Source organism: Bos indicus x Bos taurus, chromosome 24, assembly GCF_003369695.1.
Source record: "Bos indicus x Bos taurus breed Angus x Brahman F1 hybrid chromosome 24, Bos_hybrid_MaternalHap_v2.0, whole genome shotgun sequence".
NCBI classification, from domain to species: Eukaryota; Metazoa; Chordata; class Mammalia; order Artiodactyla; family Bovidae; genus Bos; species Bos indicus x Bos taurus.
The window spans coordinates 35,437,774-35,464,620 of NC_040099.1; the positions used below are offsets into that span (position 1 = coordinate 35,437,774).

Sequence of the window (26,847 nt, forward strand, 5' to 3'; positions counted from 1 at the left end):
CCCTTCATTGGTATCTGGAACTTCCCAGTAATACCAGGTACACTCCCCTGGGATGTAATAAAGACATTCCTACCTTGAACACTATTTCAGGTTTCATTACAAAAATCCTGTCTGGTGGGAAGGTGTTATCCTTGATTCTAACAACATCTACACAGTGTGTTCTGATGCTCATTTGCAAGCTTGATTACCCAGCTGTAATGCTACCCTGCAGAACTGAGCAGCAAGACAGACATCTGTGACTAGGAATGTTGTATTAGAGGAGGTTCTTACTGAGGAAGATTCAGATGTCTGTCTGTCTTCTTTAGCTGAAATCCCTTAAGGTAGCATCCAGCTGGGCAGGACCACAAAATAAGATTTTTCCTGTTCAGGGAATGTTCCAGAGAAAAAACAGCCCATAACTTAGAAGGTGGCTTCTGCCTGGACGATAAATAGTCCAGGACAGAGGGTGCACCAAGCTGTAACCGTCCAAGAATGGGCTTTTTGTAAGGTGGCTGACATGCCGCACAGTCACCACTAGCGTGCTGAACCTGTCTGGGTGACTCAGCAGTTCTCTGACTTGTTCAGCAAATTCTCTGGAAGGAACTTAAGTTATATCCTAACTTGTATCTGCATAAGTGACATAAAAAGAGAACTAAAGAACAGTTGGGGCATCCCTGGTGGCTCAGATGGTAGAGAGTCCACCTGCAATGTAGGAGATCCAGGTTCGATCCCTGGGTTGGGAAGATCCCCTGGAGAAGGGAATGGCAACCCACTCCAGTATTCTTGCCTGGAGAATTCCATACACAGAGGTGCCTTCTGGGCCACACACAGTCCATAGGGTGGCAAAGAGTCAGACATGACCAAGTGACTAACACTAACACACATACACACAAAGAACAGTTTTAAAGAAAAAGCTATGGAGATGCTTTTGCAAACTCTGATAAATAATGGAGTTTCTGTTTTATTTCCTTCCAACTTCTCCTTCAGAAAAACCTCTTCCTTCACTGAATATTTTTTTTGTTTCTTTCTTTTTTTTTTTTTTTAAAGTGGAGTGAGTTTCTCCAGACTTCAAAGGGATGTGTGTGAAGGAAGAACTTATCTTTCTGCCTCTTACCATGTTGGGTCACCAGAATCTTATCAATAAGAAAGAGGAATCACTGTTCAAAGTAAAGAGAAAACACATCTGGAAAATATCAGTATTTGAGTTCATCAAGTATGTGTTTAAAGACAAAAACTGCATGTTGTATTATCTTCTTTTTGTCAGTAGACGCCTGAGGGATGGAGGCCTTGGAGTACAGAGAGAGGAATAAGAACATGGTCTTGCCTCTGACTTGTCTCACCCCCTCAATCTCATCCTCCTTTATCCTGGTGAGATACACCCAGAGCAGGCCAAGCGATCTTTGGGATTTTAAGCTTTCAGATAGGGCCCTGAGTCGCAGCAATTGCCTTAGAGGTCACCGGGTAGTGATTGATTGCCTTTATAGAAGTCAGTCATAATTTACAATTCAACCATCCATCCATCTTCTCGTTAATTCACTCAGTAAACTTTATTGGGTCCCAATTATGTAGTATGAGCCACGTGCTAGTAGGAGATTTAATAAATAAAAGATAGCCTCTTGTCTTCTTGGAGCTTACAGTTTGGGTGGTGGGACAGACCCATTGGCCATAGTGATATAGTGCAACAGGGACTAGGGTGAAAAAGGATGCCATGGGGACCAGCAGGTGGGCACCCAACTCAGCTCTCAGGGACTGCTTGCGGGACACGTGTCTGAGGGAGACACGATGGGGAAGAAGGAAGAGAAAGTCATGAGAAAAAGGTGGAGAAGAGGGAAAAGGTGTTCCAGGCAAAGGGACCCACACAAACAGGCCAGAGCCGTGGCCTTTCCACTCTCATAAAAACAGAGGAAATATCTGTACTTTAAAAACAAACAAACAAAGCCCCCTCCTTCGGATCTATCTGTGTAATTAAAGATTCTAGACTTTTTATTTTTTTCCCCAGAGGTAAAAATGACGAAATACCACATAGAGGTATTTCTTCAAACCTTTCTCATCTCTGTTTACTTTCGTGACATCACATAGAGCCCAGCCTTAAAGATACCAGTTAAATGACAGTTTGATTTCAAGCCTCTTCTTTATTTGAGTTCACTAGGGAAAGTTGTGGAGAAGTGAGTAATGACCTCAATAACCTAGTAAAGGAAGGTAGCCAGGCTGAGTTGCCTAAGACATAAAACACCGTCCTTTTCCCCATTGGGTTTCCTCCCCCTCCTCCCCCTCTCCTGCCTTCGCTATGATTTAATAGCCTTTCTTAACACTTGCTCTGTTAATCCTGGGTGAGATTAACTCATTGCAACTGGATAAAAAGGCCTGGTAATTTTCCATATTTCCACTGCCCAAGTTCATCAGTCAACACGCTATGGGAACACACACAATTTTCCATGGAAATAGGTTTAGAAGTGGACTCCATAAGCCTTGACTATATTATTTTTAATATGTTTTGCCATTCTCATGGCTAGAACTGTAAAAACAGTTATGAAGAAGCAAGGAAGAGAGAGTTCTTTGGACTGCAAGGAGATCAAACCAGTCAATCCTAAAGGAAATCAACCATGAATATTCATTGGAAGGACTAATGCTGAAGCTGAAGCTCCAATACTTTGGCCACCTGATGCTAAGAGCCAACTCATTGGAAAAGACCCTGATGCTGGGAAAGACTGAAGGCGAAAGCAGAAGGGGACAACAGAGGACGAGATGATTAGATGGCATTATCAACTCAACGGATGTAAGTTTGAGCAAACTCTGGGAGATAGTGAAGGACAGGGGAGCCTGGCGTGCTGTAGTCCACGGGACTGCAAAGAGTTCAACACGACTTAGCAACTAAACAACAAGGAAGAGAGAGATTTAGCCGCTCTACTGGGCCCAACCCCAGAACAGGTGGCTCAGTTATATCATCTTTGCTCATCCCAAGCACCTTGAAGAATGACACCATGACTGTCATTTTACAGGTAAAAAGTCAGTAACACTGAGAGGTTACAATTCATACCCAGGTTACACAGCCACACAAGGACTTAGCGTAATTCCTGGCATGTCAACGAGCACTTAATAAACAGTAGCAATTGCTCTTCAAATGGTGGACTCAAGAACTGGACAGGGACCATTCTTATTCCAGTACACTGTTGTCTCAGGAAACCACTAAATCCTGGGAGGACAGTGGGAGGAGTTACAAGTTGGAGGGAATTCACTTTGCATCTTTCTGTCCCCAGGTCAAATCGATGGGGCAGGGAACAGAGATGGGAATGTGTGGAATTCTCCACTCTTAACCTGTCAGGGTAAAGATGAGCAGACCCCATGTCTGCCTCTCTCACTGAAACCAGACGACACGTCTGTTTCACGTGTCTCTGTAAGGCTTCCATGGCTGTTTTCTATAAGAGGGTTTACATAGTTCGTGACTCTGAATCAGGACACCTTCACCTGTGGTGTCTGGAATGCCCGTGGGTGGTGGGGAGAACCAACCCACTTTATCTGCAAGTCTGGGGGATTCGGGCAAAAATCCTGCACCAATCTTAAACCAGACATGTTCAAAGAATGTCTGATAAGCCGTAAAGCACAGCTGACATGGTGCTGCCATCTCTGTGTTTCATTTCTACAGGGCAGTGTTTTTCTGGAGCTAGATAAACAACAGTGACCACAGTAAATGCGCTGAAGAGGAAAAAAGGGAATTATAAGGCCAGTCCTCGGGTGACGTAAGTCGTGTCTCTGGAGGTCTTATCCTCTGTCAATAGAGTTTTCCTGTGTGCTGACTCCAGGGTTTTTGTGGAGCCTCTTAAAGGTAAGATGAAAAAAGGCAGAGGAAGAGGGAGTATCTGGAAATAAGTAGGAAAAAGCAACAAAGAGGGAAAAAAAATTACAACTCATAAAAGGACCATGATTATGGTTGAAATGACTCAAGAGGAATTGCTCCTTCTATCCTTTCAGATTCCACAGCTATAAGAAGCTCAAGACGTAAAGATGGAGCTTCAGAGGTTTAAGTTTTGCATCTGAATTGTATTAATGAACTCCTTCATGCCTGCAAATGTACTTGTGTTTTCAGGTGTAAATGAAGGAAAGGAAACTTGCTTTTTAGAAGGAAAAAGAAAACAGTACTTACCTTTGTATCCCAAAATGGCTACTGTGATGGTAAGCAAGGCACACAAAATGTATAACAGTATGATAGAAAGCTTCAGTGCCCAGTTATTTTTACATTTGGTACATTGTGTTCCTTCTTGAATACCTGTAAGAAAAGGCAAATCTTAACAACAGTAACCAAAAACACCATTTCAGAAGTAAAATTTTGCATTTGGGTTTAAATACTATAAGAATATAGTTTTCACATATGCCTTTCTATAGGTTGAGTGGTATTTTAAAATCAAACATACTCACCGCTTGAGCAACACATTTAACACAACTTAAATATTGCCATTATGTTATTATTAACATATTTAATGCCTTGAAAATAGCACAGAACTTTGTTTCATAGAACAGTTTCCAAATCACATTCCATTATGATAAGATCTCTATATGACAAAAGACTTAAAACACCCAAATCTACCTGTTTCGGCCACTGTTGCACCAACAGTAATTCAAACACAACTAACCAAAAAAATAAATAAATAAAAGGGACTTTTCCCTTGACATTTGTTTCAGTGGTGTGCTTGAGTTAATTCCTACTGTTTTCAAGAGTCACTTGTCAAATTGGTAGGAATTTGGGGAGCTGGTTGTTAAATTGTTGGCAGCTTGAAATCAACCCTGGAGGGACTATTTACACCATGGAAATTTGCAAACACTATTCATAATGCCTTCACACATCCCAAATTGGTTTACCAGCATGCCACTGGCTATAATATAGTACATAACTTAATAATGTACTATAACTTACTATAGCAGAAAATATAGGTAATTTTAGGATTAAAATGCTCAATATATAGCCACTTTTGTACATTACATATATGCAGGAAACAGACACCGACCCTTATTTATCACAGTGATATGAATAACAACTAGGGAACAACCAGAAAAACCAGACATTTCTGATGGGAAGAGGTAAATTTTTATTGCTCACAGTTGAACTGTTTGAAAAACACTCTAGTCTAAGTGGTAAACCACCATCACTTCTGCAAGGGACTCCAGAAACTAACCCATAAAAAGGGAACTTGCCATAGTTTTATTAGAAACACAGAGGACAAAGGCTCTGGACACTTTAATGCAAAAATCACATTGTAAGGCATGTCGGGAAGGTCCTCCTCGCCCTGACTGGTTTTCCTATGTGGATCTCACTAATAGCGTCCCCCAGGAGCAATAGCACATAAAGGACTGATCTCCTAGAATTGTGCTCAATAACTTTTGATGGATATATTGTGAAGATTAAGCCACAGCCGAAGTTCCTCCCCTTTGGTTTGTAATTTTATGCCTAGTGCCCTTCTTCAGTGAAAAGAGTCCTTCAGCTGTGTTTAATGCAAAATGATGAGAGAAACAGCATAAAACAATGCCTCAAATTTAATTTCCAGGGTTTAACCAATTCCTCCAGTGTTCTGGGTTATACACCCAAGGGGTGGGGGGCTCAAGCTCGCTCTTCCATGGCTTAGAGCAGTGATTCATGGCTTAGAGCGGTGATTCTTCAACTTTCTTATTTCCATCCCTCAATACTACCACTATCCCATCCCACTGGATTCACTTGAAGGGCTCGTTAAAATACAGCCTTTCTAATTCAGGAAGTCTGAGAAGATGCCTGAGAATCTGAATTTCCACCAAGTTCCCAGGGGCTGTGATGCTGCAGGTCTGGCCATCGTGCGTTAGAACAGTGCTTCTCAAGAAGTGCTCACAAATCACGTGGAAATGCAGATCTGATTCAGTAGGTCTGAGGTAGGAGCCAAGACTGCATTTCTAACTAGGTCTAGAAGATGCTTCACTGGAGGAACACATTTTGAGGCACTAAGGTTTGTTTTAGGAGATGGTTGTGCTGGATCAACCTTTGGTTAACCAGTCCCTTGAAGGTGAATCTGTAAAATGAGACGCATTGATCAAACAGACCTAGAGCTAACCAGCTTCTTAGTATCGTGTTTTTCTCGCTGCTTTTTCTCCTTTCCTTTCCATCCTCCTTCTTCCATCGCCACCTGGATGTTTCAGGGCTACCTCCTGTGTCCAAAACTGACATCGGTACCAGTCCTACCAAGCCAGGTCTCCAACTTCCACCCAACTTACTTATTTCCATCCCTAAATACTACCACCATCCCAATCCTTCAGGTACTCAAACTCAGACATCTTGAAGTCTCCTAATTATTCTCTAATTCAATCAACCATCAGATATTTTTAATCTTCCTATAGATATTTTTGTCATGATCATCTCATCTACAGTTTATTAATGTTTACTTACTGGCAACCTGTTCCAGTATTCTTGCCTGGAGAATCCCATGGACAGAGGAGACTGATGGGCTACAGTTCATGGGATTGTGAAGAGTTAGACACAACTGAGCAACTAATACTTTCACTTTACTGCCTACTTGGTGCCAGACTCTGATCTAGGGACTTCACATAATCACCTTTCAAGCAGGGAGCAAGAGCTGAAAATGACATCCTATAAACATCATAGCTAGGATTTAAACCAGGGTCTGTCTGACTCCAAATGGCATGATATCTTCCCTACGTCACGGTGCCACTGCCTCTCTGGTCAAGCTTTCCTATCCATTTCTACGGCCCCAGTCCTAGTGTGAGATCTTCTCATCTCAGTGGAAGATTCCTCTTCCATTCCCACTGGAATCCAGCCTCACCCTGTAACAAAACACTGCTGACCTCATGAAGGTGCCAGAAAGAAAAAAATAAAACAAGAAAACTTTCAACGGTTCATTCTTAACTAAAGAATGAACACACACACATAGACGTTCATCCGCTCTTAAACTCTCTGTTATCTTGAGAGTTTAAAATGAAACAAAGTCCTCTTATACCCAGGCTTCCCAGGTGGCACTCGTGGTAAAGAACGTGCCTACCAATGCAGGAGATGTAAGAGACATGGGTTCAATCCCTAGGTCAAGAAGCTCCCCTAGAGAAGGGCATGGCAACCCACTCCATTATTCTTGCCTGGAGAATCCCAGGGACAGCGGAGCATGGCAGGCTACAGTCCATAGGGTCCCAAAGAGTTGGACACAAGTGAAGTGGCAGCACGCATGCAGAGTGAAGATATTTTTGGAATTGGGAGGGGAGAAGAACAGGTAGAAGGAAATCAACCTTGAATATTCATCAGAAGGACTGATGCTGAAGTTGATACTCTAATACTTTAGCTACCTGATGCAGAGAGCTGACTTATTGGAAAAGACCCTGATGTTGGGAAAGATTGAAGGCAGAAGGAGAAGGGGGTAGCAGAGGATGAGATGGTTGGATGGCAACACCGATTCAATGGACATGAACTTTCGCAAACTCGGGGAGATGGTGAGGGACAGGGAAGCCCGTCGTACTGCAGTCCATGGGGCTGTGAAGAATCAGACATGACTTGGCGACTGAACAACAACAAAAGCACAGGCAGACCCACAGACCTGCTGCATCTCGTGTTCAGAAAGCAGTTAACATGCTTTGGTGGCAACTGTAAAACACAGGAGAGTAGACCCCGGGCTGCTGTGGAAAGGCTAATGACACTTCCATGGCTGCTGTGAGGTTTCATTCCTTTTGGGTTTTAGGACCCTGGCCGGGGGTGAACTTTTCACATCTCTCCAGAGCTATTTCTTACATTCCATTAGAAGAGCCTCAGAAGATTTGGTCAGAGGGGAGATGACAGCAGATAACAGAATCTGGGGCTAGAGGGTTGCCTAGAGGTCACCTGGTCAAGCATCGTCCTGTTACCGATGGGGAGAGTGAGGCCAGATACAGCAGAATCAGAAAGAATGCATCCTGATTCCTGGTGCGGGAGTCCTTCCCTCCCCTGACTGCCATGCCAGCCGGAGCTGGGTTTCTTCCTGGACACCTTGGTCTGACAGCTCTGCTCCCAGACAGTGTCACTGGCCCACATGCCGAAGAGCAGGGTCACTTCCTTGTGACATGCATTTCTCCTTGCTGACTCTATCAGCATGTAATCAACATCAGATGGCACCTCCCGTCCCATTTGACACACTTTCTCTATCTTGTTTTTTCTCCCTCCCGAGACTTATTTTTCATAAAAATTCTGTTTTATCTTTCCCTTTCTGCCCTCCGCTGGGAGGACATCTGGCCAAACATACGGATGCCTACTACAAAGAAACCCTGCTGGCTCACGGAGCTGGGGGACCCCCTCCTCCTTGTACCTAGATGGTCACAGAAAACATTCAAGAGAGATATCCCCCTGTTACCAGCCTTTGTAGTGTTTGTTTTCTTAGCATTACTTTCCAGAGATGGGAGACTTGATTCCCACTGCAAGGGGCGGGTAGGAAGGGCAGGGAATGGATCGAGGCGAGGCTGCAGAGAAGAGATTCTAGCTCAGGAAGTGAAACTTCTGTGCCCCTCACCACCGAGAGAGCCAGTTTATTACAGAGCCTGGCCCAAATAGCACATCTGCAATTCAGCAGCCCACGGACAGAACGTGTCTGCAGGATCCATGCCCTCCCTCAGGCTACCCGCCTTGCTCTAGTCCCACTGAACTAGATTCTAGGCTCCTGTTCTGAATGCATCTTCCAGTGTCCAGGGCTGTATTATACAAAAAACACTGGGGAAGCCAAAGGAAGTCAGAATCCCTCTGGCTAACTCCTTGACTATTCCGTGGAAGTTCAGAATAGGCTGACAACTTGGTCCCCAGCCCACAAACTCCAAGTTCCCTGATTCACCCTTATTTCCAACAACACATTTGTTTAAAGGGAGAAGATGGGGTTTGATGGGGCCGCCGATCAGGGGGTACTTAGCCGGTTGGAGAGAATACATTGAAACGCTGCGGGAATGATGGTGCAGAAGGCCAGAAAAATTGACCAGCAAAGAGAATTCCTTTCTGCTGTGGCTCTCCACAAAGAGCCCTCCCAAGTTCTGTGGTCCCAGCCCCAATCCAGTCTGTTTTTCTTATCTTTTTGGAAAACAAGAGTCTCTTTCATTATCTTATTTTTCGACCATTACCAAAGGAGTGCTCTCTGTTAACACGGATGAGTACTGATCAGCAAGCGGCCTTCCTCCCTATGTGAAGGCTGGTGCTGTGGGCGAGTGCAGGGCACTTCCCAGCTGTCTTAATTACCATAAGTGTCCAGAGCTCAGTGGTGTTGCCATAAAGATCATGTTACCACAGAGAAGCTCCAGAAAGCTGGTAGACGGCAAATTCAGAAAACCACAGGTTTTGATCTGAGTTTTTTTTTTTTTAATCTGAGTTTTATAGTAACCTTTTCATGTGGTTTTTTTATAGCTATTAATCTACTTCCTGGTGGCATATATTCCCATAAGCCCATGAGAATGATTTGGCCCTAACAGTAAAACTGATGATTTCAAATTCATCCCTATGATTAAAATGCCCTGAAAAGCAACAAAACAGTAAGAGTTAACATCCTAGTTACTTGGATGTTGTGCAATATCACTAGAATAGCAGTTAAATACATAAAACATTTTATCCCATGAACAATTAGTTTTTCCTTATTATAAAGACTATTTACTAAATGATGGGATATGGGTTTAGCTAGCATTTTTTTTTTAATTAATAATGAGCATTTAGTTTCCAAAATACAAATCCCTGGAAACCTTACTAGGGGCTTCCCTGGTTGCTCAGATGGTAAAGAATCCTCCTGCAATGCAGACCTGGATTCCATACTGGGCAGGGAAGATCTCCTAGAGAAGGGAATGGCAACCCCCTCCAATATTCTTGCCTGGAAAATTCCATGGACAGAGGAGTCTGGCGGGCTACAGTCCATGGGGTCACAAAGAGTAGACATGACTGAGCAAACACATGGACACCTTACTATGCCAAGTTTCTTAAACAATGCAGGGAATCATGATAACAGGAGGACAAGAATTAAAAACAAAATCACTTTCTGTACAAAATAAAGCCTTACCACATCTCTATATTCATAAAGATGTATTCAAATCAGAAAAATAATTTACATGAGTTTTATGAATTTGAAATCTTTAGCATTCCTCCTGAGCTTATATTAATATTCTGCACATTTACTAAATGTATAGTTTCTTTCATTAATTTTTTTCATGTATATGCATGGGGCTTCCCCATTGATTCAGCAGTAAAGAATTCCCCTGCAATGCAGGAGGCACAAGAGACACTGGTTCAAACCCTGAGTTGGGAAGATCCCTGGAGAAGGAAGAGGTTAACCACTCCAGTATTCTTGGTTGGAAATCCCATGGACAGAGGAGCCTGGTGGGCTATGGTTCATGGGGTTGCAAAGAGTTAGATGTGACTGAAGAGACTAAGCACGCATATATGTATAAAAAGGGCAGCCAGTTCTGTTTTGGTTTTAATGTAAAAAGTATACATGCATTATTTGTTTAAAATTTATAATGTATACGTTGTCTGCTAAAAAAAGAATTGTTAAGGCCAAAAGCCAGATAATGATGCCACTCAGAACATACAATGTCTGCCAGGATGTATACTGTCTCAAAAGAATGCCATTACTTTCTCCTTGTAGTTTTATAATAAGAAATCCTTTATTATATGAACTGTAAACAAATGCCTTCAGTTCTGAGGAGAGGATTCCTCGCCCCGGGGGGCAGTTCATCCATCACGTCTCTTACATCTGCCCCTCGCGCTGGCCGCTTCCTCCTGGCCCTCTTCCTATTCATTTCATTCTATGGGCATGGAGTTTATTGTCAACCCTCCTAATGATACACTTCAGCAGCCCTGACTACTTCATTATCAACATCACCAAACAATGTCCTTCTGTGATCAGGCATTCAATGTTTTAATTAAAAGGACGCATGAAAATTCAGCTCCAGCTTGGGCCATTAGACTCTGCCATATAATTGAGCTGGACACTTGGACTGCACAGGTATTTGGAGGAAAGCCACGAGATATTTGCTTAGTGGATGAGAGTTTGCTCTTGCAGCAAATGTGAAGAGGAATTGCTAAGGATGGTGGCCAGTCTAGAGGACCCGATGTGTGCCACGTACCCCTGCCCAGCTACTTTGTTGTTGAATCGTGTCTGACTCTGTGACCTGCATGGACTGTAGCCCTCCAGGCTCCTCTGTCCATGGGATTCTCCAGGCAAGAATACTGGAGTGTGTTGCCATTTCCTCCTCCAAGGGATCTGTTGATCCCTAGATCGAACCCTCGGTTCCTGCATTGGGAGGCAGATTCTTTTACCACTGAGCCACCAGGGAAGCCACACCCTTTAATAACCTTGCCAAGCAGGACTTCTGATCCCAATTAATAGATTTTTAGGAAAGTGGGGGTCAGCGAGGTTGAGTACCTAAGCCAGTAAGTGGCTGAGCTGGGAGCTAAACCCAAATGATCACAGGTTGCTCCTCCAAGGTTGCTGACCTCCAGAGGTGAAAGCAAAACAAAGCCAAGTGAAGTATGCCTAAAGAGATAAATCAGAGGAGGCCAACAGGTTACACTTGTGGAGTGTTCTGTTGAAACCCAGGGCTATAGAAACATCCTTTCAAATGCTGAGAGATGAGCCCTTCTCAGAAATGAAGAAACAGGGAATGAGATGGTTGGATGGCATCACCAACTCAATGGACATGAGCCTGAGCAAACTCTGGGAGATAGTGAAGGACAGAGAAGCCTGGCATGCTGCAGTTCATGGGGTCACAAAGAGTTGGACATGACTGAGCCACTGAACAGCAACAACAGAAACGAGCAGGAAAACCTAGTCTCCAGCAAGTTAACCATTACAGGCCTGAGGTTTCTACAGGCTATAATTTCTCTTCCTATTCTATGGTGACATACTTGAGCAGCAAGTTTATTCCACTCTAAATAAATCCTCATTATCTCTTGGAGGGATCGGGACTGGCTTGGAGGTTTGGCTGGTAAGGTCTGTTGGCCCCTCGGAGGAATCGTCCCCCAGTGGTGGTGAAATTTCTGGAATGGAGTGGCCTGGGAAGAGAAGATGATTTTAGTTTTAAAAAAATATTTTTATTTATTTATTTGCATGTGCTGAGCCTTAGTTGCAGCACATGGGATCTTTAGTTACAGCATGCCGGATGTTTTAGTCAACTCTTAGCTGTGGCATGTGAAATCTAGTTCCCCAACCAGGGATTGAACCTGGGTCCCCTACGTTGGGAGCACAGAGTCTTAGCCACTGGATCACCAGGGAAGTCCCTGAGAAGGTAGATTTATACTCAGTAATTTCAAGGTAAACTATGAGGCATGCAGAGCCTTGAGCTTGAAACCAAAACAAGCTGGTTGCCCCTGTTGAGTTTTCTTCTAAAGTTCTAGTTCACTGAAATAGAAGCTTTAAAAGTCAATGGCTAACCCATCTATGGACCCAAATAGTTGCTTGTGGTTCAAGGCTGCAGGAGTTGGGTGAGATAAGTTAGTGGAAAGGAAGGAAGTGAAATAAGCCTTTATTAAGTGGTAATAAAAAGTTAATGTATCAAGCAGGTTTCCCTGGTGGCTCCGTGGTAAAGAATCTCCTGCCAATGCAGGAGACACAGGTTCAATCCCTGGCCCAGGAAGGTGCCACATGCTGCGGAGCAACTAGGCTCGTGTGCCACAACCACTGAGCTTGTGCTCTGGAGCCTGGGAGCCGCAACTGCTGAAGACTGGCCACCACTCGTTGCAGCTAGAGAAAAGCCTGTACAGCATGAAGACCCGGCGCAGCCAAAAAATAAAATAAATACAATGAGTGAAAAACTAACATCTAGCCTCTTAACCCCCCTTTTTGAAAAAACCTACTTGGAGAACTTTAGACAAATCCAACTCTTTTTACAAACACCAGCTTGACCCCGTGGCTCGGAAATCCACTGCCTCACTAACAGTTCCAGGTGGTCTGGAGTAGTCAAGGTGCTCACTGCTACCATCCTCTGACCATGCAGGTCCTTAGAAGCTCACAGTCCGGAGGAGGGCGATGGTCGACTCAGCCAGTGTCCATCTTACTAGCGAGGGAACTGCAGCCCAGTGAACTTGACTGCCTTCCCAGGCTGGCCCTGGCTTCAAGACTCAGGCCTCTGAATTCTCCACCTAAGTTCTTTAAATCCCAAAACACAGCCCACCATACTTCTTTGTTACTATATCCTATTTATTCAAGAAACAAGGATGTAGCATGTAGTCTATACCACGCACTGGGTATCACGGTGAACAAAACAGATGACAATCTCTGTCCTCATAGAACTTACACGAGAGTGGGAGGCTATTTTAACTGCTGTTGTTTAGTTGCTAAGTCGTGTCTGACTCTTTTGCGACCCCATGGACCATAGCCCACCAGGCTCCTCTGTCCATGGGACTGCCCAGGCAAGAATACTGGAGGGGGCTGCCATTTCCTTCTCCAGGAAAAGCAAGAAATGGACAGAGGCCGTGTGGCGAGCAGGTGGATGGCAGTGGAAGCAGGCGGTCAGAGAAGGCTTCGGGGAGGAAGATCTGAGCCCAAGCTGGAAGGAGCACGGGGTGCCTGGGCTGGGTGCTCACAGCGCGCCCTCAGGGTCTGCCTGCTTCCTTTCCACATCCCAAGATTGGCCCTCCATCTCCCTGCAACACTCTTCTCTTACCAAATGCCTTCTTCTAAAAAACAAAACCTTCGTCATAAGTTTCCTCCTGGATGAATCCTCTCCTAATGAGCCTCCCCCAAGCCCTGAACCCCCTCGGTTCTTCTGAAAGTCACATGATATAAATCTATTAGGTTCATTTGTGTGGTTTTCAAATAATTCAAATGCCATCATCTTGGCTACCACCCCGGTGTGTATGCGTGTTAGTTTGCTGAGTTGTATCCGGCTCTTTGTGACTCCATGGACTGTAGCCCGCCAGGCTCCTCTGACCATGAAATTTTCCAGGCAAGAATACTGGAGTGGATTGCCATGTCCTCCTCCAGGGGATCTTCCCAACCCTGGGATAGAGCCCGGGTCTCTCACCCTGCAGGCAAATTCTGGCAGTCTGAACCACCAGGGAAGCCCACCACCCTGGCAAGGGAATGCAATTGTTCTGGAGGGCTGCTTTTGCCTTTCTCTGAACAAACCAAACGCCTCCTCTACCCACTATACTCCCTGCAGGTTCACATACATGAGCCTGGAGCGTAGAGCCCACCGTGGACACACGTGCTGTCACCCCTCAGCTGGCCCCAGTCACATGACTGGCAATAGCGCCATGTATGAGGCTTTCACAACCTTCTCCCCCACTTTGTGGCCAGCTTCCTGTGTGACAAGGGACACGCCGAGCTCGGTGTCCCGGAGGCCAGGGTGTAGTCGTCCTGGGAGAGGCATTCAGTTAAGGGTCAAAATACAGACACACAGGACACCTTACAACCAAACAAGCAGGAACCCCGGGCTCCAGAGCAAGCATTTTCTTTTCACCACTGGAGGGGAGGGCAGTGCAGTGGGATTTACTAACCAAAGAAATGCAGATCTATAGACCCTTCTGGTTTGCAAGGCTTGTCTGGCATCCCTCAGCTCTCACAGAACTAAACCCGACAGAACAGAGGTGAGAAAGCAAACTCACAGCCCGAAACTTGCCTTGAGCATGCTTGCTTTTACAGTGTCATTTGGGGGCAGCTGAGCGGGCAAGTCTCAGTTAATGATAGTGTTTGTTGTTTATCACTGAAGCAGTGTTCGGGCATGTGGAAATTATGCTTCAGAGCAGGTGCTGGAAAAAAATAAAAAAGACAATCCATGCTTCTCTCACAGACCTACTTGATTTTTTTTTTCAAACCAACAAAACTACTGCTTTGATGAAAAGAAAAAAAAAAGGACCTCAGTGTCAGTGAAAATACCAATCAGCCCAACACACACTCTTCATTTCTGTGTGAGTATGTTTTCTACTTTCTTCAAGTGAAGACTAGAGCTGAGGACACTTGAATTAAGGGAAAAGTGAGCCAAAACAAAGAGTTGACTCACTGGAAAAGACCCTGATGCTGGGAGGGATTGGGGGCAGGAGGAGAAGGGGACGACAGAGGATGACATGGTTGGATGGCATCACCGACTCGATGCACATGAGTTTGGGTGAACTCCGGGAGTTGGTGATGGACAGGGAGGCCTGGTGTGCTGCGATTCATGGGGTCACAAAGAGTCGGACACGACTGAGCAACTGAACTGAACGGAGCCAAGATAGAGAGACAGATTTTTACTGTCGGTGTTTTAAAGGAATTATCTGTTCCTTGAGGAAGGCAATCTCTGTTCAGAAGGTTGAAGAGAAGTTGATCGATTTGAAATGACCCAGATGCAGGGTGGCAGGGGAAAGCTGGTAAAAAATAAGTAATGAGGAAAATGAGAAGGATCTATTGTACAGACCACAGGATGAGTTGTGAGGGGGGTGTGGTCCCCAGATTTGGTGAAGAGCATCTGTTCACCAGCTTGGTATTCACATTTGTGATTAAAAATGGACAAAGGACATACAAAGGAAGAAATCTTTGTCTGGGGCATTCAGCCCTGGGTGTAGAAGTCAAAGGAAAGAAACTGGAAAATAAAAGTGGAAAATCACTACACTAGAAAGTCAGGAGGCATGCAACCAATTACAAGTAAATGTAAAGTAAGTGGGAAAGTACATGCTTATTAACATTGCCATGCCTTTGTAAACAGTTCATAAATGAGTGTTAAATTTAGAAATCTGTTTAAAGCTGAAACAACTAGATGAAAAGATGGATAAGTACATGTATGTGTATGTATACACACATATACACTCATGGACAGAGGAGCCTGGGGGGCTACAGTCCATGGGGTTGCAAAGAGTGGGACGCGACAGGGTGACTGAGTAGGCAACACACACAGTGACTTTCTTCAGACAGTAGAGATGCTTTTTAAAAAGCATTTCCAAAGCGAAAATCAAATTCATGATTTCCCATCATTTCTCAGGGCTGAGCTGGAGCCAGCTTACTCCAGCTGCTTATATCTCCTCACATTTTAAAGATGGTTCAGTAGTAAAGAAACTGCCTGCCAATGCTGGAGACACGGGTTCAATCCCTGGGTCAGGAAGATCCCCTGGAAGAGGAAAAGGCAACGCACTCCAGTATTCTTGCCTGCAGAATTCCATGGACAGAAGAGCCTGGTGGGCTGTAGTCCATGGGGTCGTAAAGAGTCGGACACAACTGAGCGACAGTATGTAGTGCTTAGCATAAAATCATTTAATTGTATTTCATGCTCAAAGAAATGAATTTTATTGCCCAAATGGCCCAACACTCCTAATTAGGGTTGTAAATTGATTAAACAGACTGAAAGAAGAAGAGGCTTTGGACAAGTTTCTCACAACAATGTCCAATCTGCACCCAGCTCAGGATTTTCCCCAGTACTCCAGTGAAGGTGGAATTTAGAATTAATAGCAGGATCACCCACCAGGGAGTCATTCATATATTTTATTTCTACTATGCAGCACCTATCGGTTTACATAAACTCCCAGAAACCTGTATATAGTTTAGAATACAGTGTGGGTTCATTGCTTATTATTCTTTAAATTATTCTTTAAAATCCATGTACCTATGGACACCTTATCTTTGACAAAGGAGGCAAGAATATACAATGGAGAAAAGACAATCTCTTTAACAAGTGGTGCTGGGAAAACTGGTCAACCACTTGTAAAAGAATGAAACTAGAGCACTTTCTAACACCATACACAAAAACAAACTCAAAATGGATTAAAGATCTAAAGTAAGACCAGAAACTATAAAACTCCTAGAGGAGAACATAGGCAAAACACTCTCCGACATAAATCACAGCAGGATCCTCTATGATCCACCTCCCAGAATGTTGAAAATAAAAGCAAAAATAAACAAATGGGACCTAATTAAAAGCTTCTGCACAACAAAGGAATCTATAAGCAAGGTGAAAAGATAGCCTTCAGAATGGGAGAAAATAATAGCAAATGAAGCAACTGACAAAGAATTAATCTCAAAAATATACAAGCAACTCCTGCAGCTCAATTGCAGAAAAATAAATGACCCAATCAAAAAATGAGCCAAAAGAACTAAACAGACATTTCTCCAAAGAAGACATACAGATGGCTAACAAACACATGAAAAGATGCTCAACATCACTCATTATCAGAGAAATGCAAATCAAAACCACAATGAGGTACCATCTCACGCCAGTCAGAATGGCTGCGATCCAAAAGTCTACAAGCAATAAATGCTGGCGAGGGTGTGGAGAAAAGGGAACCCTCTTACACTGTTGGTGGGAATGCAAACTAGTACAGCCACTATGGATAACAGTGTGGAGAGTCCTTAAAAAACTGGAAATAGAACTGCCATACGACCCAGCAAACCCACTTCTGGGCATACACCCCGAGGAAACCAGAATTGAAAGAGACACGTGTACCCCAATGTTCATTGCAGCACTGTTTATAATAGCCAGGACATGGAAGCAACCTAGATGTCCATCAGCAGACGAATGGATAAGAGAGCTGTGGTACATATACACAATGGAGTATTACTCAGCCATTAAAAAGAATACATTTGAATCAGTTCTAATGAGGTGGATGAAACTGGAGCCTATTATACAGAGTGAAGTAAGCCAGAAAGAAAAACACCAAAACAGTATACTAATACATATACATGGAATATAGAAAGATGATAACGATAACCCTGTATGCAAGACAGCAAAAGACACAGATGTATACAACAGTCTTTTGGACTCTGTGAGAGAGGGCAAGGGTGGGATGATTTGGGAGAATGGCATTGAAACATGTATATTATCATATGTGAAATGAATCACCAGTCCAGGTTCGATGCATGATACAGGATCCTCAGGGCTGGTGCACTGGCACGACCCAGAGGGATGGGATGGGGAGGGAGGTGGGAGGGGGGTTCAGGATGGGGAGCACATGTACACCCGTGGTGGATTCATGTCAATGTATAGCAAAACCAATACAATATTGTAAAGTAATTTGCCTCCAATTAAAATAAGTAAATTTATATTAAATAAATAAATAAGAGGATGTGTCCCGATCAAAAGAGGTTTAAGAAATGTATCAACCAAATAACAATTTGTAAATCTTGCTTGAATTCTATTTTAAAAAACCAACAGTTTTTAAAAATAAACACTTTAAAAAGTTTCTATCTTTAGGAGATAAAAAAATAAAATAAAATCTCTTACTGTAAAGCAGTCCCTGTTGGTTAAGAAGATGCTGTTGTCTTTAGCGGCCACTATACAATGTGATATGGGCTTCCCTGGTGGCTCAGTTGGTAAAGAATCCGCCTGTAATGTAACAGACCCAGGTTCAATCCCTGGGTCAGGAAGATCCCCTGGAGAAGGGAATGGCTACCAAGGCAGTATTCTTGTCTGGAGAATTCCACGGACAGAGGAACCTGGTGGGCTGCAGTCCATGGGGTCACAAAGAGTTGGACGTGACTGATAGACTTTTACTTTTACTACTTCACCATGTGATGCAGGGACAGGCTTTACTGGCAGACCAAGGATGCACCCAGCCACCTTCTAGAATAAGGCCTGAGCATTGCTCTTCCTTCTTGGGGGAGCCAAGCTTCCCAACCTTACTGTTGGAAAAGCCACTTGAACCTCAGGTCCTACTGATGACAGGCCAGCAGTATCAATTCATGAGCACAAAGAGAGCACTATTTCATTGACTTCACGTTATGCGTGGCCTTGGAGAGGGACTGAAAAAGAAGGATTCAGTGATTTACAAAATATCCACTGCTAAATGTGGAATCAGATGAAGTCTGGACTGCATAGCTCCAGCTCCTTTGCGATGCTCCTTCCTGTTGGAAAGCAGTTGTGTTACAGCTGCAGAACTAGTAAAGACAACCAGCCACCTGTAAATACAACCAACTGGTTGCCCTGAAACAATCTATCCCTTTATACAGCACTTAGGGGAAACAACACCTAATAAACAACACCTAGTAAGGAAGAGGAACATATACTACAGTAAAAGGAAAAATCCCACTCACAGCCATGGTTATGACAGTGCTTATAAAATTAGATGTACTAATTTATTAGGGTAGACAGTGTACCCAAATGACTGTATGATTGCATTTTTATTAATTTTTATCCATATGACTGTTACATAGGAGTTAATCTTCCCAACTTTGAGCTTGGCAGGAAGATCTGTCTGTTTCTACTCCTGCTTACTTCCCAGACACACATCCCACTCAGGGGCACAAAGCACTGAAGAGAAATGTTTATCCAAATGGAGTTGGAAACGTCAGGGGCTCCAAGTGGACCCTGGGGCTCTGAGAAGGCCCCTTCTTTTAATGGCTTCTGCTGTATAGGACCAGGGGAGGATGGGAAGAATCACAGAGTAGGAGATGGAGACAAGATCTTTTTTTAAGAAAAGAGAAAGGCTTGTGATTATCTAGACAGAATAGGTTGTCTGAGGCAGTATAGTCAAAGCTATGGTCTTTTCAGTAATCATGTACAGATGTGAGTGTCGGACCATAGAGAAGGCTTAGCACCAAAGAACTGATGCTTTCAAACTGCGGTGCTGGAGAAGACTTGAGAGTCCCTTGGACAGTAAGGAGATCAAACCAGTCAATCCTAAAGGAAATTGACCCTGAAAATTCACTGGAAGGATTGATGCTGAAGCTGAAGCTCAAATACTTTGGCCACCTGATGTGAAGAACTGACTTATTGGAAAAGATTCTGATGCTGGGAAAAACTGAGGGTAGGAGGAAAAGGGGGTGACAGAGAATGAGATGGTTGGATGGCATCACCAACTCAATGGACAAGAGTTTGAACAAGCTCCAGGAGATAGTGAAGGACAGGGAAGCCTGGCGTGCTGCAGCCCATGGGGTCGCAAAGAGTCGGACATGACTTAGCGACTGAACAGCAACAAAAAAAGAAAGAACAGAACAGGGAGAGCTGTGGCCACAGGGAAATGAAAGTAAGCAACAACAGGCTTTAACAAAATAGACTGTAAGTAAGGTTCCTACCATCAAGTCATTCTTGTCCCAACAAGCTGGGAAACCCTGAGGTGAAGTGTCTATGATTTGTTCACTGGAGCACAGAGGTGATACAGATTATTTCTGATGATAAAAAGTGCTTTCTAGAGAGTGAAGGACAAGCAAACTAGAACATGAAAGGAGTATCTACACAATAGTCATGTAAATTATTATATGACACCTAGGGCAAAATTAAACCAGCACGGCAGGCAGAGAAATGAGTGCCAATACTAAGATCCACTGTCAAAATGCAGGGATTCTTATTGACCAAATGGCCAACCTGCTTCCATATTAAGGTATTATACCTGCACACCTTCCCAGGTGACTCAGTGGTAAAGAATCTGCCTGCAGTGTGGGAAACCTGGGTTCGATTTGGGTTGGGAAGATCCCCTGGAGAAGGGAATGGCAACCCACTCCAGTATCCTTGCCTCGAGAATCCCATGGACAGAGGAGCCTGGCGGGCTGCTGTCCATAGGGTCACAAAGAGTCAGACACGACTTGGTGACTAAACACCTTCACTTTTCAGGCTTTTTAAGCTAGGGCAGATCAATAACTTTCTGTCTTTGCATCTGCACCTTCTTCTTGTAAGTCCTGCCACAACTCCTGCCAGACAGAATGCTCTCAACCACTTCTGGTTTGGTGCCCCCAGAGTAGAATGGGTTTTTGTTCAAATAAACTCTTAACATTCTTCATATGCCTCAGTTTACCTCTGAATAGTTCATTCAAGTCAGAGAGGAGCCCAGACCATGTCTCCCCTGTGACGAGGACAAAACCTGTTGGCGGTGGTGGTGGATGGGCACAAAAACAGAATCCGTAGCCAGGGCACTTTTCATCGGTTTCCTCCTAACTTCCCATCTTGATGAAAAATGTGAAATTTCTCTGCATGCTTCTGACAGTCACCTTTCCCCCTCCAGAGTGATCAGTAAGGGGGTCTGCAGATGCTTCCAGCTGAGACAGGAGGAGAAGACACCCAGCGAGAGGAAAGGTGCGGGGAGGCGGTGTGGACATACAGCTGGAGTCAGACAAGACTGGGACTATTTCCTTAGCCACACTGATGAAGGGTTTCTACCAGGTCCTTAGTGAGGAGCAACTGGAACCTGATATCAAAACCCACTGTATGTCCTTCCTAGTTTATTGTATATAATTAAGTACCACCAACTGTGCAGGCTTTGCATTCCAGGGCATGGGATCAGTCATTCTCAACAATCCTTTTGTTGACTTCCTTAAGTCCCAGCTAAGAAGCCCTTGAGGGCTTCCCTGAACTGGGAGGAACTGATCACCATGGTAGAACTCTAGTGCCCAGGAATGCCCCCCTATTCCCTCCTCCACCTCACCCCCATCATCTCTGCCCAGTGTGCTTCATGGCACAGGCACAGGGGAGCATCAGACAACAGACACACCAGGCGCATGCCTTGCCTCCAACTGCAGAAGAGGCCAGTGCGCAGCCATGTGACTAGGAATGCATATTTCTATCACCATACTATGCAAAGTCGCTAGGCCTTCCTGTTAAATCCCCCTCTTAGCTCCCCTTCTGAGCCTGGACCTTGTCTAGTGTGCGGGCCCTGCTCTACCAAGGACCCAAGGGGTTTGGGAGGGTGGTCTTCCAAATACCTCAGGCCTAGGCTGCTGTTTCGAACCACTTGGCTCATGTAAAGCTTTGCTAGAATTGGAGGTGTTTCAAAGGCAATGAAGAGCATATGAGAACAAATGATCTAATACAGAGAGTGAATTCCTGGAGACTTAGTCACTGAGCAAGGAAGCAAAACAGACCTTGAGTGATGGTACACCTTGAGGACCTTGAAAAGACATCGTCTGAGGGACCATAATTTATCCTATCATTTATCCATAATTTATCCTATTTATTCTATCTTGGGAACACTATAAGCAATATTTGTCAAATATAGATTTTACAGATTCTTAATATTTAGGGAACAAAAAGTTCCCTTTAAACCCCTTTATCAAATGTGTACATTTTCACATGCTTGCACACAGGTTATACCATGTTGCAAATATGGCCTACAATTGTGACAAAGTCATTCAATGAACAAGCAACATGAACACTATGACCTAGCCCCACAAAAATGTGCACAGACATCCATTTGGACACACTTTCAAGAGGTCCATGGGCTTCAGTTGCTACTCACAGACATGGGGCTAGAACTAGTGATGCTTGACCTCTCAGGGAATGTATAAGGATGGTATAGTCCTTTCCCACAAGAATGGATCAGTGTTGGTAAGTTGTCGGTCATACAGACACACTTCTATCCCCCATGGAATAGGATGGAGGGGCAATTCCATTGACGAAAATCCTCTCTCACCTTTCCTCCCTGTTGATTCTCTTGATTGTGCAGCCCAAGCAATATTTACTTGCAAGTCCCTGATCCTAATAACTAACTCAACACAACAACATACGAATCACAAGCGTAGACCACAGTTGTCTATGGAGCCACTTAAGTAGCATCATCAAGACAACCCAATGCAGAGAGATAGCAAAGGACAGAATCATCCAGAAGAGAGGAGGAGGCTGGACGTGGATACAAGAGGAGTTGGGGAAAGTTCACCTGTTGTTGAAAATCAGCAAGTACATCACTGACAGTGGAGGGCCAGATGTCCTGTTAAGAAATGTCCTACTTAAACAGTCTCAAAAAGTTGGCAGCTGTCCTTGTGGGAACCAACAGCAGGAGCAGCAGCTGTAATGAATGAATCAGAAGTGTCCTTTCTACACATCTGACTTCATCATGATCATGTCTCCCCTCTGCTCAAGTTCTTCTAGTAGTTTCTCACCTCACTGAGATGAAGAGCCCACAAGGCCCATCTTCTCTCCAAACCTTCCCTCTCTGACCTCAGCTACTCTGCAGCTCACTCCCGCTCCAGCCACACTGCGCCTTGAACATACCAGACACATGGCCCCAGGGCCTTTGCATTTTCTGTTTCCTCTGCCTAGGACTCTGTCCCTTAGGTAACCCGCAGCTCTCTCTCTCTCTTCCTCTCTTACTTTTTACAGGTCTTTACTCAACCATCACCTTGTTAGAGAGGTTTTTCCTGATTAACCTTTTGAAAATTGCAACTCCCCATCTCCCTTCCTTATTTTATTTTTCTCTAGAACACTTCTCACCATTTAACACACTATCTGATTTACTGATGTGAGAGTTAGACCGTAAAGAAGGCCGAGCACTGAAGAATTGATGCCTTCAAACTGTGGTGCTGGAGAAGAGTCTTAAGAGTTCCTTGGACAGCAAGGAGATCAAACCAGTCAATCCTAAAGGAAACCAAACCTGAAGATTCACTGGAAGGACTGATACTGAAGCTGAAACTCCAATACTTTGGCCACCTGATGTGAAGAGCTGACTCATTGGAAAAGACCCTGATGCTGGGAAAGATTGAGGGCAGGAGGAGAAGGGGACGACAGAGGATGAGATGGTTGGATGGCATCATTGACTCAATGGACATAAGTTTGAGCAAGCTCGGGGAGACAGGGAAGGACAGGGAAGCCTGGCGTGCTGCAGTCCATGGGGTTGCAAAGAGTCGGATATCACTGAGCGACTGAAGAACTGAACAACAATAACAACAATCTGATTTACTTATCTTTTGCACCCCCCCCAACAAGAATGTAAGTTTCATGTAGACAGAGATTTTGTGAGCTGTACTCTCTACTGTATGGCTAGAATATGACCAGCACAGTGGATACCAAACAGGGTTGTTGAGAGGATTAAATAAAAGACACATAAAACACCTGAAAAGCACAGAGCATATAATAAGAATTACATAAATATTTGCTATTATTTTATTTTTGTTTTAAACTCCATATAACCTAATGGGTAGTTTGTATTATAATATGCATTTTAAAATTTTTTATTAAAATTTTTTTAAGTCTTTATTGAATTTGTTATAATATTGCTTCTGTTGTTTATGTTCTAGTTTTTTGGCTTTGAGGCATATGGGATCTTAGCTCCCTGAGCAGGGATTGAACCTGCATCCCCTGGATTGGAAGGTGAAGCCTTAACCACTGGACCACCAGGGAAGTCCCTATAATATCCATTTTACAGAAATAAAAAGTTGAGGCTCAGTGTAACCTTGAGGTCATACACTAGTGGTTGGCAGAACCAGGATTCAAACCCATCTGACTCTTACGTTTTCTGCACTCACTTCCCTTGTTCTGCTTTGGAAGTCCTGGGACAGAAGAAAGGGCAGAAATCCATTCATTCTGGAATAAGCTCCAAGCCCAAGAAAGTTCCAGCCCAAGTGGGTGGGGATTAGGAGACCAGGTCTGCAGAATTCAGAAACATTTCTACTGCATGGATCTGAAATGGCGTGTGGCATTCTGTTTACTTCCTAACTTGACCAAAAAATGTAGCAGAGCCTGCCAATTAAAAAATGTTTTCATGACCCCAGAAAATCCAACTATTGGAGACATTTACTTTAAACAGTCATTCCACCAAAACAGGAAAGAGAGGCAGAGTAGAGGAGTTTATTATAACAGCTGCTTTCATACCCAAAACAAGGTTCGGCTGTTTTTGGCAGGTTGTACTGGAGTGGAGTTGGCAAGAGCAGACAGACTGCGTGAGTTTCCTTTCAAAAGATCATTTTGCTTCCTTAGAAAAACTCACGACTGGACTATCTAGCATGAACTACAGATGTGTGTTCCTTCTCTGCTCCTCTGTCTGCCGGGGCTTCCACCCCACCTGGGCCTAAACGGGGTATGAACTTCCAAATGCAGAGAGGGTGTGGGCTTTGAAGCTGCAAACACCTCCAGCTGCTTAACTCTGAAACTCGGTGTCCCTGTCCAGAGGGCTATTACTAGGATTAGTGTGAGGCAAATGCAGCTCCGAGCACATTGCCAAGTACACAGGCAGCTATTATGATGATGCAGTTATTAGCATGACTTTATTATTTTTTAAATAAATTTATTTAACAATAAAAAAGCAATTATCCTCCAATTTTTAATGGGAGGATAATAGATTTAAAATATTGTGTTGGCTTCTGCCATACAGCAACACGAATCAGTCATAGGTATACATATATCCCCTTCCTCTTGAACCTCCCTCCCACATCCCAGCCTTTCCCACCCCTCTAGGTTGTTACAGAGCACTGGTTTGAGTTCTCTGAGTCACACAACAAATCCCCACTGGCTATCTATTTTATATTCAGTGTGTATATGTGTCCGTGCTGCTCTCTCCACTTGCCCCACAGGCTGCTTCTCCCTGCCGATGCTGCCCATGTCCACAGTCTGTTCTCTACATCTCTGTCTCCACTGCTGCCCTGCAAATAGGCTCATCTGTACCATCTTTCTAGATTCCATATATATCCGTTAATATACGATATTTGTATTTCTCTTTGTGACTTACTTCACTCTGTATAAGGGGCTCTAGGTTCACCCACCTCATTACAACTAACTCAAGTGCACTCTTTTTTATGGCTGAGTAATATTCCATTGTATATATGTACCGCAGCATCTTTATCCATTTATCTGTTGGTGGACATCTAGGTTGCTGCCGTGTCCTATGTATTGTAAATAGTGCTGCAAAGAATGTTGGGGTACATGTCTTTTTCAGTTTTGGTTTCCTCAGGGTATATGCTAGTAGTGGGATTGTTGGTGGGAATGTAAATTGATACAGCAACTATGGAAGACAGTATGGAGATTCCTTAAAAAACTAGGAATAAAATTAGCATGACTTTAAGTGTCTACAGTCTTGAGTCCTGATTTCTTCTGAGGACACTCCTGGGGTATTCCTTTTATGAAACCTACACAATGTGAAATGCAACTCCTTTCCTGGGGGCTTTTTAAAAACACTATATATATATATTTTTTGTTGTTTGTTTGTTTGTTTCACTAGGTCTTAGTTGTGGGATCTTTAGTTGAAGCATGCAGGATCTAGTTCCCTCACCAGGTGTTGAACCCTGACCCCCTGTGCTGGGAGAATGGAGTCTTAGCCACTGGGCCACGAGGGAAGTTCCCTACTAGGGGCTCTTTAAAAAGTGACTTAGCTGCACCCCTTTCCTTTCAAAACTGCAAAGCGGACAAGAAGTGGAATGAAAAGAGAGGCCAGGTACCCCCTATAAGAGTCACTGCTCTTAGGGTCCAAGATGGGAGGAAAGGGAAGGGAGAGAAGGGGACTGGATGGCGGCCTGCAGGGCAGGGCTGCACTGGGGTTGATGCTGGAACTCTGACAGAAAGCCAAGGGCCCCTGGCTCCTAGGACCAGGGCCTTGCCAGGCTGCGCCTCTCGCAACACGAGAGCAGAGTAAACGACTGCAACCGTCCCAACATTAATGGCTTCCAGATGGCCAGGGAGCAAATAGCACAGGGCACGCTTGGTACATGTGAGTCCACGGGTCTGATGCTCATCACTCAGGCCAGTGACCCAAACTCAGAAAGAACCCACGTGACTCAGAATCAGACCTGCATGCAGCACGCACAGAGGCGGGACCGACAGCGCGTGTTGGAGAATCCCAGGTAAGGGACACACACCCCATATCCTGCAGGGTCTCCAAGGGCACAGAAGCTGCCTCCCTCCGGCCATGCCTGCTTGGCGGCGTTTGAGTCTGAGACCCTCAGACAGCACAGACCTGGGGGCATGAAGGAAATGGGCCTCCCGCAGCATCTAGGAGCTTAGGGCTTGGCTGGGCTGGGCTTGGGACCCATGCTCCAGGCGGGAAATCCTTGGCCATCGCTGGCAGCTTTGAAGACCTAGTTTTGATTTCAAAAGCCTTTAATCCTCTGTCTATTCAGAGCCTGAATTTGGAGCGCTTGCCTTCCAAAAAAAAGAGAGGGAAGCCTGTAAACAGCACAAGGGGCGTGGATTCCAAGGGGCACAACTGGCAGAGTGGGGGTTGGGAAGGTGGGTGAGTGGGTGGGACCTGTACTCCCTCCCCTCTGAGAGGGCCAAGGTTAAATTCAGATGTTAAAACATCCTGCAGGGCCCCAGTTT

General features: G+C 44.4%; 1 protein-coding gene across 1 annotated transcript in view; it reads right to left on the reverse strand.

Annotated features, from left to right (window-relative positions):
• Positions 1 to 26,847, reverse strand: part of COLEC12 (collectin subfamily member 12) — a 184,712-nt gene that overhangs the window by 35,421 nt on the left and 122,444 nt on the right. The window contains exon 3 of the mRNA XM_027525785.1: positions 4,121 to 4,243. Within this exon, the coding sequence (XP_027381586.1) occupies positions 4,121 to 4,243 (123 nt within the window). The remainder of the gene's footprint in view (positions 1 to 4,120; positions 4,244 to 26,847) is intronic.